The 13,968-nt window shown below is 50.7% G+C and overlaps 1 protein-coding gene across 1 annotated transcript in view; it reads right to left on the bottom strand.

Moving 5' to 3' along the window:
* LOC146062441 (spermatogenesis-associated protein 7-like) overlaps positions 1–13,968 on the bottom strand; it is a 120,111-nt gene that overhangs the window by 40,908 nt on the left and 65,235 nt on the right. Inside the window, exons 4-7 of the mRNA XM_083174583.1 lie at positions 8,529–8,650; positions 7,449–7,864; positions 2,501–2,558; positions 530–579 (exon numbers count right to left, since the gene is read on the bottom strand). Coding sequence (XP_083030709.1) covers positions 530–579; positions 2,501–2,558; positions 7,449–7,864; positions 8,529–8,650 — 646 coding nt within the window. The remainder of the gene's footprint in view (positions 1–529; positions 580–2,500; positions 2,559–7,448; positions 7,865–8,528; positions 8,651–13,968) is intronic.

The raw sequence follows: 13,968 nt of genomic DNA, 5'->3' as shown, positions 1-13,968 counted from the left end.
GCACCCTAGGCAGCAGCCTAATGGCAGAGCCGGCCCTGTGCACACCTGGGATACACAGTATCACCCGCTGCGTGTCTCCGTCTCAGCTCCCCCTGTTACAGCGACAGACTGAGGCTGACAATGTTATACTGTATCATACGAGGACTCAGCCATTATTACCCTCCCAGCATCTGCACATGCGCAAATATGCGCTGGTCACTATATGGCAGCTTTCCAGACTCAAAGATCTTACATTGATTATGCTGTCCGCTACAGTCCAGATGTATTGATTGCTGAGCTGTGGGTGAGCCTGGATGCTGTGAGACCCCTGGGCACAGGCTGCTGTGGTGTGAGTCAGTATTCATTGTTAAACTGCCCCCCCCCTCCCCTAAATATCTAGATCTAGTCTGGCTCCGCCCCTGTTTAGGTGTGCCCACTGCTTCGCTGGTTACTCTAAGACATGGTCTCCTCACAAATCTGCCCGCTACGCCGACAAGTAACAGCGATGGACAAGACAATTATAATAATGACAAAGAAAGTATAAACTCACTGTCGCAGATGTGCACTAGGAATCCCAAGAGGTGTCGGGGTTTCTCTTTCCTGTAATTAACAATTAAAATGATATTATTTTTATGTTACATTTCCATAGCAGAACATATTATAACATCCTATCAAGGTGCCCTATTTATTAAATGGTTGCTCTTTACCTCTGTCCATGATATCTTTCTCTCAAACAACCTCAACCTCCTGGCAATAACAGAAACATGGCTTCCACAATCAGATATAGTGTTCCTAAATAGACCGGCTAACATACCACATTTCCCACCTTAACACCACAAACTTCACTCGCTGAACCGTGTACAATGCACTGGGCTCTCATCAATTGTAAGCTCTTGAGAGCAAGATTCTCATTCCATCTAAATCTCTACTGCTTGCAGTCAATGCATTAGTCATTGTCATATTGTACAGTACAGTAGTGCACTTATTCTCTATAGAACCCTGCGTTATCCTGCGTGTAGCTGCGACACCCGAGGGCCACATCCTCAGACGCAGAGTCTCTGCCGCCACCTCTCCCCAGCAGGTACTTAGATGAATAAATTGTTGTTTTCTAGGACTCTTGGTGTCCTATTATCACATATAGATTATGAGCAGCATGGAGGACAAGTATTACATACACAGCAATAATACACTATTATTTCAGCAAGCGGAACCCACATGAGTCTGGTAATTAGTTTCCTTAGCTTTGGAGTATAGAAAGCTTATGCAGTCTGTATATAGCAATAGGGGGGCCAATCAGGGGCCATTTTTTCAATCCCGGGATTCCCAGAATTGGGTTTGGCCTCCTACCGACACGCTGTGCTGGGAACTGCTTAGAAGCAGGCCTTAAGCGGCCATGTGGGGGTTGAGCGGCGTGGCGGGCAGTACAGATTGCCGGGCAGCGCCTGAACCCAGCGCTGCCCGCAGGAAGGGATTAAATGCGCATATGCATTTCTATCCTGTATCCCAGCATTGGATGATCCAAAATCATTTAGTTGCTTTTTAACAACTTTCATGAAGATCTTCTGATACCTGACAGGACCTGCCTGAAATAGTCAGTTGAAAACACAGAAAGGTTGTAAGAAACTTGGCAACAGGGAAATAATTAGCACAGTGTTTCTTTCCAAAGTTTCGTTGTTGCTAAGGTGGGTCAGTTATTCGCAACCTGTCTGGTCGCCATGTGACACAGGATCTGAGATTTCAACAGGTGATTTCATGCAGGAGTTCTAAGTCATTACGTGGTGCTGTATAGAAAGTAGCAGATATCTCATGTGAATTATTGTGTCTGTTATTATTTGCAGCACATTTTGTATGTTTAGAACACAGTTACAGTGTTACTGTATGTAACAATCCTGACACAACACTTCTCTCTAGTTTATAAGCTGTTTAGGTCATCTATACATAATAGCAGAATGTGACTTATGCCTATGATGCTGTTGTCTGAGCAGGGTCTTATACCAAATTCAAGGTCTCGGTCCATAGATTTGTAGAAAAAATATTGACTTTGTAATTGGTTGCTTTATTTTTTTATGTGGCAAAACTTTGGCCTGCATTTTATAATGCATCACCATTGTGCTCTGGAGAAATATGACATTTGGTGAACTCTCCCTGTGACCCTGCTGGGTCATCTGGAACATGTGACCTGCTGGGTGGTCTGCGCGGCCGTTACGGAAAAAAGGGTGGGGCTACGGGCGGGGCTTTGAGCAGAGGGGGTGTGGCCTACTGCCACGACCACCATTTTCGTCATTTCCAGGGGCGTGACCAGCACTCTCCTAGCAGCTGGGCAGCCCTTGGCTCCCTCTGTGCATTCCCTCCCTCCTCCCATGGCATCTCTCTAAATAGCGGGACTGTCACACTGTAATCGGGACAGTCGGGATGTATGCTAATAAGCGTCTATACCTACTGCGGGTGGAGCAGAAGTAACTCACAGACCTGACTTTGTTCACAAGGGGGAAAGATTATAATCTGCAAACAAAGTTCTTACTGATGGTAAGTGCGTGTGACTGATGTTCTCCGCAGGCGAGCAGATGGCTTCCAGTGACCTACTTAATGATGGCAAAAAGCAAGAAATAATAATGATAATGTTATTACATAAAGTATTAACTTTAGAGATATTAGAGACATGAGACTGCAGTCAGCCCTGTGTCCCCATTCTCAATAAATGCGTTTATAATAATGCTTGGTTGAGTGCGGCCAGTATTGTGTCATTCATATAAGTTCCCTCTGTGGTCGGTGTCCCCCTGCTGAGATCTAATACACAGTGACATCACTGCGAGGAGAGCGCAGAGGTGAGTAACGCAGATGGGAGTGATAGTACATACATACTGTACATATATAATACATACATACTGTACATACTCTACATATATACATACACATCACTACTAACAGGGAGAGGACGGTCTGGCCAGGTCACAACGAGGAGAGCGCTAAGGTGAGTGACGCAGATGGGAGTGATAGTACATACATACATATATAATACATACATACTGTACATACTGTACATATATACATACACATCACTGCTTACAGGGAGAGGACGGTCTGACCAGGTCACAACGAGGAGAGCGCAAAGGTGAGTAACGCAGATGGGAGTGATAGTACATACATACATCTCTTATATATTTAGCCAGATCTGTCACTCAACCCCTGTGGAGAACGTTCCTGTGTAGAACAGTTTCACTTTCATGTGTCTGACGTTCCACCCCCTTGACATCACCTCCCCCCGCCCAGCCAGGGCTACAGTACACGCCCACCATCCACCAATACTCCACAGCCACCATCCACCATTACTCCTGCACATCCCTACCCTCTGCCAGGACCCCCGCGACCCCCCTCCCGCGATTCGCGGGACCCCCCCTCCCGCGATTCGCGGGACCCCCGCGACCCCCCCTCCCGCGATTTGCGGAACCCCCGTGACCCCCCCCTCCCGCCATTCGCAGGACCCCGCACCCTCCCTCCCGCGATTCGCGGGCCCCCCGCTTTCCACCCTCCCGCAAGTCGCGGGACTCCCGCGACCCCCCCTCCCGTGATTCGCGGGACCCCCGCGAACCCCCCTCCCGCGATTCGTGGGACCCCCGCGACCCCCCTCCCGCGATTCGCGGGACCCCCGCGACCACCCCGGTATCCGGACTATTGTTAGACAGCACTTACATCGACAGCCATTACATCGACACCATTAGTTTGACACCTCAATAGATCGACATGGTTTTAGGTCGACATACCATTAGGTCGACATGTCATTATGTCGACAGCTCATTAGGTCGACAGCTCATTAGGTCGACATGTTTTTAGGTCGACACTGCCATTAGGTCGACAGTGTCTATGTCGACAGTCAAAAGGTCGACATGGGTTTTTTCACTGTTTATTGAGCCGACATGTGCCGACAGGCGGTATTTCATGCCCTACTATCCACTAGGGCATGGTGGGAGAATAAAATAGTGTGCCGAGCGCAGCGAGGCACCGTGCCCGAAGCATAGCGAGCGTCTGCGGTACACTTCAAACTGTGTCCATGTCGACTGTGTCGACATTTCGGCCAAAAAACAGTGAAAAAACCCATGTCGACCTTTTGACTGTCGACATAGACTCTGTCGACCTAATGGCAGTGTCGACCTAAAAACATGTCGACCTAATGAGCTGTCGACCTAATGAGCTGTCGACATAATGACATGTCGACCTAATGGTATGTCGACCTAAAACCATGTCGACCTATTGAGCTGTCGAACTAATGGTGTCGATGTAATGGCTGTCGATGTAAGTGCGGTACCGCCCCTAGGTGGGAAATCCGGCCCTGGCTGCCGCACTGCAGGTTTCCCCACTGCCCTCTGCACCAGCGCCACAACTTTTATCAATGTCTTGCCCACATACCACTATTATACAGCCTCCTGCTCTCCTGCACGCTCACTCCCTCCCAGTGGGAGGAGACGCTCACCCACTGCCGGGAGCTGCATACTGTCCCCCACCCTCCTCCAGTTCTAGGGATGCCCATCGACCATCAATGATTTTCAAATAATCGATGGTTTATGGCCGATGTTGAATACTTTTGCCATCAATGTGGGAGGACACTGCCCTGCCTCCTGTTCTCCTGCCCCGTAACTTCCGCCAGTGGAGACCCGCTCACCCTGTGTTGCCCACATTCCCCTATCATGCTTTACCGCCCAGCCTCCTGCTCTCATGCACCCTAACTCCCACCCAGTCGGAGGAGACACTGACTCCTGTATTTCTGTGCTGCCACGCTGGACCCTCACCCACTGGCAGAAGCTGCACAGTGTCCACCACCCTCTTTAGTCCCCCGTATGCCCACACACCCCTATCACTACCCAGCTTCCTGCTCTCCTGAACCGTAACTTCCACCACTGGGTAATCGCTGACGCTGTGTTGCCCACATACCCCTATCATGCCTCATATCCCAGCCTCCTGCTCTCATGCACCCTAACTCCCACCCAGTAGGAGGAGACACTGACTCAGGGCCACCGTCCGGTACTCCTGTGCTGCCACGCTGGACCCTCACCCACTGCCAGAAGCTGCAATACAGGCATCTTTCATACAATTCTAACCATATTGCTCACAATATAAATGTTCACAAATTAAGGGGCGTAGCCCCTTACGCCGGTGTGAAGAGCGCCCGTAGGGCGCGATGAATCACCTAGTATATAATACATACATACTGTACATACATACATATATACATACACATCACTACTTACAGGGAGAGGACTGTCTGGCCAGGTCACAATGAGGAGAGCGCAGAGGTGAGTAACGCAGATGGGAGTGATAGTACATACATACATATATAATACATACATACTGTACATACTGTACATATATACATACACATCACTACAAACAGGGAGAGGACGGTCTGGCCAGGTCACAACGAGGAGAGCGCAGAGGTGAGTAACGCAGATAAGAGTGATAGTACATACATATATAATACATACATACTGTACATACTGTACATATATACATACATACACATCACTACTAACAGGGAGAGGACGGTCTGGCCAGGTCACAACGAGGAGAGCGCTAAGGTGAGTGACGCAGATGGGAGTCATAGTACATACATACATATATAATACATACATACTGTACATATATACATACACATCACTACTAACAGGGAGAGGACAGTCTGACCAGGTCACAACGAGGAGAGCGCTAAGGTGAGTAACGCAGATGGGAGTGATAGTACATACATACATATATAATACATACATACTGTACATACATATATACATACACATCACTACTAACAGGGAGAGGACAGTCTGACCAGGTCACAACGAGGAGAGCGCTAAGGTGAGTGACGCAGATGGGAGTGATAGTACATACATACATATATACATACATACTGTACATACTGTACATATATACATACATACTGTACATACTGTACATATATACATACACATCACTATTAGCAGGGAGAGGAAGGTCTGGCCAGGTCACAACGAGGAGAGCGCAGAGGTGAGTAACGCAGATGGGAGTGATAGTACATACATACATATATAATACACACATACTGTACATACATAAACACACACATATACATCACTACATACATCATATTTGCCTACTTTTGAAAAGTAGTTTCAGGGAGATTATAGTTGGTAATCGAATTTTGCACAGTGCCCCATTGAGGGGGCGTGTCATGCTCCACCCAAAGGGCGTGTCTAGTTCCATATATGGAGAGATTGTGAAAAGAGATTGTGAACGTGGCACCTAGAAGCGTGGGTGTGCACTGCTACATCTGAGAGGAATCTTTTATAATGACTTATATCCAAATGTAGATGAGCCCCAAAGCAGTTAGTAAGAGATAATATACTTGGTAACGTGCTGGGAAATGGTGCAGATGATTCAATGTAAATGTATCTGTCTCTCATTCCTTTTCCCCCAAAAATGTAACAGCTACATAATGTGGGCTAGGTGAAATGAGGGAGATTGCTAGACTAATGAGGGAGAGAAGGAGATTGCTGCTATGTCAGGGAGTCTCCTGAGGGGAGGTAACTATGATGTTACAGTGTAATGTGGGCCAGGTGACATGAGGGAGATTGCTAGACTAATCAGGGAGAGAGGGAGATTGCTGCTATGTCAGGGAGTCTCCTGCAGAATGCAGGAGGGGAGGTAACTATGATGTAACAGTGTAATGTGGGCTAGGTGACATGAGGGAGATTGCTAGACAAATGAGGGAGAGAGGGAGATTGCTGCTATGTCAGGGAGTCTCCTGCAGGATGCAGGAGGGGAGGTAACTATGATGTAACAGTGTAATGTGAGCTAGGTGACATGAGGGAGATTGCTAGACTAATGAGGGAGAGAGGGAGATTGCTGCTATGTCAGGGAGTCTCCTGCAGAATGCAGGAGGGGAGGTAAATATGGTGTAACAGTGTAATGTGGGCTAGGTGACATGAGGGAGATTGCTAGACTAATGTGGGAGAGAGGGAGATTGCTGTTATGTCAGGGAGTCTCATGCAGAATGCAGGAGGGGAGGTAACTATGATGTAACAGTGTAATGTGGTCTAGGTGACACTAGGGAGATTGTTAGACTAATGAGGGAGAGAGGGAGATTGCTGCTATGTCAGGGTGTCTCCTGCAGAATGCAGGAGGGGAGGTAACTATGATGTAACAGTGTAATGTGGGCTAGGTGACATGAGGGAGATTGCTAGACAAATGAGGGAGAGAGGGAGATTGCTGCTATGTCAGGGAGTCTCCTGCAGAATGCAGGTGGGTAGGTAACTATGATGTAACAGTGTAATGTGGGCTAGGTGACATGAGGGAGATTGCTAGACTAATGATGGAGAGAGGGAGATTGCTGCTATGTCAGGGAGTCTCCTGCAGAATGCAGGAGGGGAGGTAACTATGATGTAACAGTCGCCATATATCCCCCCTTACATGTGTAGGCAGTACTGTATTTGGTCTCTCTGGTACGTCACCTGTACAGCTCTGTCGCACGGGTCATGTGATGGGCGTCCCCCTGCGGTGATAATGGGCGTGTCACCTTCCTCTTGGTGGGAGCGGTGTAATATCTGTACCGGGAGAGGGCAGACTGAGCGGGCGTCCTCAGCAGTCGCGGCTCGCCAGGCTTGGTGAAATGCGTGAAGCTGGCTGCGTGTTTATCTAACAGGTCTCCACTGTATGTTTGTTTCTGAGGGTCCTTATATGTCTTATGATGGCGGGAAATCCTGCCGCGCTGTGGATGGAAAGGTCCTGGTTTCCCATTACCATCATGATGTCTTCCATGTCCAATACCGGCCATGACATCTCTCGCTATGAGGACCGGCGAGGGCGCTGCCTTCTGTATGACTGACGCGTTCTCTGTGCCGGCCATTTCTCTGTGACCGTTTTGTATCTGCAGAACATTCATGGTTACAGGATATGTGACTACACAGGACAGAGGGCCTCATTCAGTGTGGATCGCTAATCTGAGAGTACGCAAATCTATCAATTATCATATGACTGCGCTGCTTCAGCTTTGCGCATGCTAGAGGAGAAATAGCATCAGAAAATGCATATAGATGGCAATCCATCCCCCCCCCCCCCCCCTGCAGTTTGACTGACAGGAAGCCGGTGTTTTGGGGTGGTAACTGGCTGTTATGGCAGGCGCGCCCCGGCGTTTTCAGGGAGGGTGCAAGGTGCCAGCCTGTCAGTGACAGCCTCAGCCTGCTTGGATGTGCCCAGATGGCAAAAACTGTTCGATGGTTCAGGATTTGAGAGCGGATATCGGTTAGCAAACACAGATCTGCGCGGGCGGTTTCACTTTCTGTCTGGTTGGCGGCTTTCTCCTCACAGTCATCTGCAACTTCTCAGATGAACAATGCACGCTGAATTAGGCCCTGCGTCTGTTTAATGATTAGAATATTTCCGGCGGTGAGAACTGTTTGCGCGGTCCCCGATTGCTGAGATTACTCGCACATTGTTGTGTGCGCCATCATTACAACATCGGTAATGAAACTGTAATTACTCCACCATAACAAACAGCCATCGGAACAGGGAAGAGAGCCGCTGATACTGACCTCGTTCTGCTCAGGGAAATTGCTTTCTGGCTGATGATGAGATGCGGACCAGATCTGCCCAATCTCCTGGCGGAATTCCTGCACCGCTCGCAGCAGCTTCTCCTTGTTCTGCTGATCTCTGTCTGTCGGGGAGAGGAGAAGATCCTGATCACTTCTATGTGTCGTCTGTCACCGACGTGTCGTCCTCTGCGCATTAACTGTCAACAGTACAAAATAACATACCTCCTCCCTCCACGACTTGGGAATCCCCCAGATTGTTGACAGTGTCTAGGTCGACAGTCAAAAGGTTGACACATTAAAAAAAAGCGAATGTATGCTGCTTAGCGAGTGGACCTGAATCAGGCCCAGTGTGTAAAATGCAACGAGACATGCGAAGGGACGCGTGTTTACCTTTTGATTGTGTCGACCTTTTTGATGCGTCAGCTCTTTGACTGTTGACCCATACCCTTACACAAACCTGTTGGTTATGTTGGCCTTGTGCCTGTTGTCCGAGACACAATGGAGCTTTGATTGTCAGCCCAATATTCCGCCCCCGGCTGTAAGGACCCCACTGAGTTAGTCCATAGCTGTCGGAGCCGACGGACCCCAGAATCGGAGGAATGATGAATGAGAAGAACGATACTGTACAAGTTACTTATGGTCCATACAGTATATCACATGGGTGTGGTATGGGGACTCCGACTGTCGGGAACCTGTCCGGCACCCATATCACATGTTCCCCAAACTCTAGTTTCCAAGAGAGAATGTCATTTATTCATTCAATATTAAAGTCTTCGTTCTACACTTGGGGTGAATTAATGTCTTGAAGCTCGCCGCCGTTACCGAACCTGAGCGTGCGCCATTTGGGAAATCACTGCTCATTATTCCTCTACAGAAGGGGAATTGTTACAAACAAACTCTTGTCAAGTGCATTGTGTCATACGCAGAAGAGCTTATTCAGGTCCGTTCGCGGCAGCGCTACATTCGCACGGAGACCGATGTTGTCTTACTACACGTGCGCATTTCTGTGCATATGCAGGGTGCACGCACCCACGGACGGCGAACAGTGTGTTCGCCAGGTGCACGCACCCACGGACGGCATGCGGGGGCGGTGAGGGAGAGGGGCGTGTGGTGGCGGGCGGCACCATTAGCATATGGCAGCGCCCAGTGTTTCCTGGGCGTTCTCATGCTAATGCTGCCCTCACATTTTCTTCCCAGCATGCATGCGGATTTGGTATGAAATACCGACGGTCAAAATCCTGACATGGTCAAAATATCGAAATTTAAAATCCCGACAAGGTCAAAATACTGACATATAGAATGTAGACAGGTGAAAAAGTCAACATGACTTTCAGTCGACAGGTCGCGAGGTCGACATGGGTTTTTCACTGTTTTTTTTACACGAATGTCGACATGGACACAGAAGTTAACCGCAGCCCCTCGCATTGCTCTCTTTGCTCGCGATGCTTCGGGCACGGTGCTTGGCTGCACTTGGCACACTATTTTATTCTCCCTCCACGCCCTAGTGGATGGTAGGGCATGAAATACCGCCTGTCGGCACGTCGGGTCAAAAGACTGTGAAAACACCCATGTCGACCTTGCGACCTGTCGACCGTAAGTCATGTAGACTTTTTCACCTGTCTTCATTCTATATGTCGGTATTTTGACCTTGTCAGGATTTTAAATGTCGGTATTTTGCCCTTGTCGGGATTTTGACTGCATACCGTGCACGCAGATATAAGGTTGCTTAGAGTAACCTTACATATGCGCGCACCTTCCACATCTTTCGATGTTCGGCAACCATCCAAAGATGTGGGAGGTTCCCCTGGCCTACGAATGGATGTTACTGCATGCCCTGCGTGCGAATCACGCCTGTGAACCGGTGGCGGCAACCAACCATTGGCAAGGCGGGTTTGGTTGATTCGCAAGGGTGCAAATCAGAGCGAATCAACCAGAATACCCCCCAGAGAGCGCAAACTACATGCAGGACAGGTGGGTCTCATGCAGGACAGGTGGGTCTCATGCAGGACAGATGGTCTCATGCAGGACAGATGGGTCTCATGCAGGACAGGTGGGTCTCATGCAGGACAGATGGGTCTCATGCAGGACATATGGGTCTCATGCAGGACAGGTAGGTCTCATGCAGGACAGATGGTCTCATGCAGGACAGGTGGTTCTCATGCAGGACAGATAGGTCTCATGCAGGACAGGTGGGTCTCATGCAGGACAGGTGGGTCTCATGCAGGACAGATGGTCTCATGCAGGACAGATGGTTCTCATGCAGGACAGGTGGGTCTCATGCAGGACAGGTGGGTCTCATGCAGGACAGATGGGTCTCATGCAGGACAGGTGGGTCTCATGCAGGACAGATGGGTCTCATGCAGGACAGGTGGGTCTCATGCAGGACAGGTGGGTCTCATGCAGGACAGATGGGTCTCATGCAGGACAGATGGTCTCATGCAGGACAGGTGGGTCTCATGCAGGACAGGTGGGTCTCATGCAGGACAGGTGGGTCTCATGCAGGACAGGTGGGTCTCATGCAGGACAGGTGGGTCTCATGCAGGACAGATAGGTCTCATGCAGGACAGGTGGGTCTCATGCAGGACAGGTGGATCTCATGCAGGACAGGTGGGTCTCATGCAGGACAGATGGGTCTCATGCAGGACAGGTGGGTCTCATGCAGGACAGGTGGGTCTCATGCAGGACAGGTGGGTCTCATGCAGGACAGGTGGGTCTCATGCAGGACAGGTGGGTCTCATGCAGGACAGATGGGTCTCATGCAGGACAGGTGGGTCTCATGCAGGACAGATGGGTCTCATGCAGGACAGGTGGGTCTCATGCAGGACAGGTGGGTCTCATGCAGGACAGGTGGGTCTCATGCAGGACAGATGGGTCTCATGCAGGACAGATGGTCTCATGCAGGACAGATGGTCTCATGCAGGACAGGTGGGTCTCATGCAGGACAGGTGGTTCTCATGCAGGACAGATGGGTCTCATGCAGGACAGATGGGTCTCATGCAGGACAGGTGGGTCTCATGCAGGACAGGTGGTTCTCATGCAGGACAGATGGGTCTCATGCAGGACAGGTGGGTCTCATGCAGGACAGGTGGTTCTCATGCAGGACAGATGGGTCTCATGCAGGACAGATGGTCTCATGCAAGACAGATGGGTCTCATGCAGGGCAGATGGGTCTCATGCAGGACAGGTGGGTCTCATGCAGGACAGGTGTGTCTCATGCAGGACAGGTGGGTCTCATGCAGGACAGATGGGTCTCATGCAGGACAGGTGGTCTCATGCAGGACAGATGGTCTCATGCAGGACAGGTGGGTCTCATGCAGGACAGGTGGGTCTCATGCAGGACAGATGGGTCTCATGCAGGACAGGTGGGTCTCATGCAGGACAGATGGGTCTCATGCAGGACAGATAGGTCTCATGCAGGACAGGTGGGTCTCATGCAGGACAGATAGGTCTCATGCAGGACAGGTGGGTCTCATGCAGGACAGATAGGTCTCATGCAGGACAGGTGGCCTCATGCAGGACAGATGGTCTCATGCAGGACAGGTGGGTCTCATGCAGGACAGGTGGGTCTCATGCAGGACAGATGGTTCTCATGCAGGACAGATAGGTCTCATGCAGGACAGATAGGTCTCATGCAGGACAGATGGGTCTCATGCAGGACAGATGGGTCTCATGCAGGACAGGTGGGTCTCATGCAGGACAGATGGGTCTCATGCAGGACAGGTGGGTCTCATGCAGGACAGGTGGGTCTCATGCAGGACAGGTGGGTCTCATGCAGGACAGGTGGGTCTCATGCAGGACAGGTGGGTCTCATGCAGGACAGATGGGTCTCATGCAGGACAGGTGGTTCTCATGCAGGACAGATGGTCTCATGCAGGACAGGTGGGTCTCATGCAGGACAGGTGGGTCTCATGCAGGACAGGTGGGTCTCATGCAGGACAGGTGGGTCTCATGCAGGACAGATGGGTCTCATGCAGGACAGGTGGGTCTCATGCAGGACAGGTGGGTCTCATGCAGGACAGATGGTCTCATGCAGGACAGGTGGGTCTCATGCAGGACAGGTGGGTCTCATGCAGGACAGATGGGTCTCATGCAGGACAGATTGTCTCACGCAGGACAGGTGGGTCTCATGCAGGACAGATGGTCTCATGCAGGACAGGTGGGTCTCATGCAGGACAGATGGTCTCATGCAGGACAGATGGGTCTCATGCAGGACAGATGGGTCCCATGCAGGACAGATGGGTCTCATGCAGGACAGATGGGTCTCATGCAGGACAGGTGGGTCTCATGCAGGACAGGTAGGTCTCATGCAGGACAGATGGTCTCATGCAGGACAGGTGGTTTTCATGCAGGACAGATAGGTCTCATGCAGGACAGGTGGGTCTCATGCAGGACAGGTGGGTCTCATGCAGGACAGATGGTCTCATGCAGGACAGGTAGGTCTCATGCAGGACAGATGGTCTCATGCAGGACAGGTGGTTCTCATGCAGGACAGATGGGTCTCATGCAGGACAGATGGTCTCATGCAGGACAGGTAGGTCTCATGCAGGACAGATGGTCTCATGCAGGACAGGTGGTTCTCATGCAGGACAGATGGTTCTCATGCAGGACAGGTGGGTCTCATGCAGGACAGGTGGTTCTCATGCAGGACAGATGGTCTCATGCAGGACAGGTGGTTCTCATGCAGGACAGGTGGTTCTCATGCAGGACAGGTGGGTCTCATGCAGGACAGGTGGGTCTCATGCAGGACAGGTGGGTCTCATGCAGGACAGATGGTCTCATGCAGGACAGGTGGGTCTCATGCAGGACAGATGGTCTCATGCAGGACAGGTGGGTCTCATGCAGGACAGATAGGTCTCATGCAGGACAGGTGGGTCTCATGCAGGACAGGTGGGTCTCATGCAGGACAGGTGGGTCTCATGCAGGACAGGTGGGTCTCATGCAGGACAGGTGGGTCTCATGCAGGACAGGTGGGTCTCATGCAGGACAGGTGGGTCTCATGCAGGACAGATGGTCTCATGCAGGACAGATGGGTCTCATGCAGGACAGGTGGGTCTCATGCAGGACAGGTGGGTCTCATGCAGGACAGGTGGGTCTCATGCAGGACAGGTGGGTCTCATGCAGGACAGGTGGGTCTCATGCAGGACAGATGGTCTCATGCAGGACAGGTGGGTCTCATGCAGGACAGATGGTCTCATGCAGGACAGATGGGTCTCATGCAGGACAGATGGGTCTCATGCAGGACAGGTGGGTCTCATGCAGGACAGGTGGGTCTCATGCAGGACAGGTGGGTCTCATGCAGGACAGGTGGGTCTCATGCAGGACAGATGGGTCTCATGCAGGACAGATGGGTCTCATGCAGGACAGGTGGGTCTCATGCAGGACAGTTGGTTCTCATGCAGGACAGATGGGTGTCATGCAGGACAGATGGGTCTCATGCAGG

Source organism: Crinia signifera, chromosome 3 (genome assembly GCF_055691185.1).
Source record: "Crinia signifera chromosome 3, ASM5569118v1, whole genome shotgun sequence".
In the NCBI taxonomy this organism is placed as follows: domain Eukaryota; kingdom Metazoa; phylum Chordata; class Amphibia; order Anura; family Myobatrachidae; genus Crinia; species Crinia signifera.
Note: the sequence above shows the minus strand (reverse complement) of the source record. Positions and strands in the feature narration are given on the sequence as shown.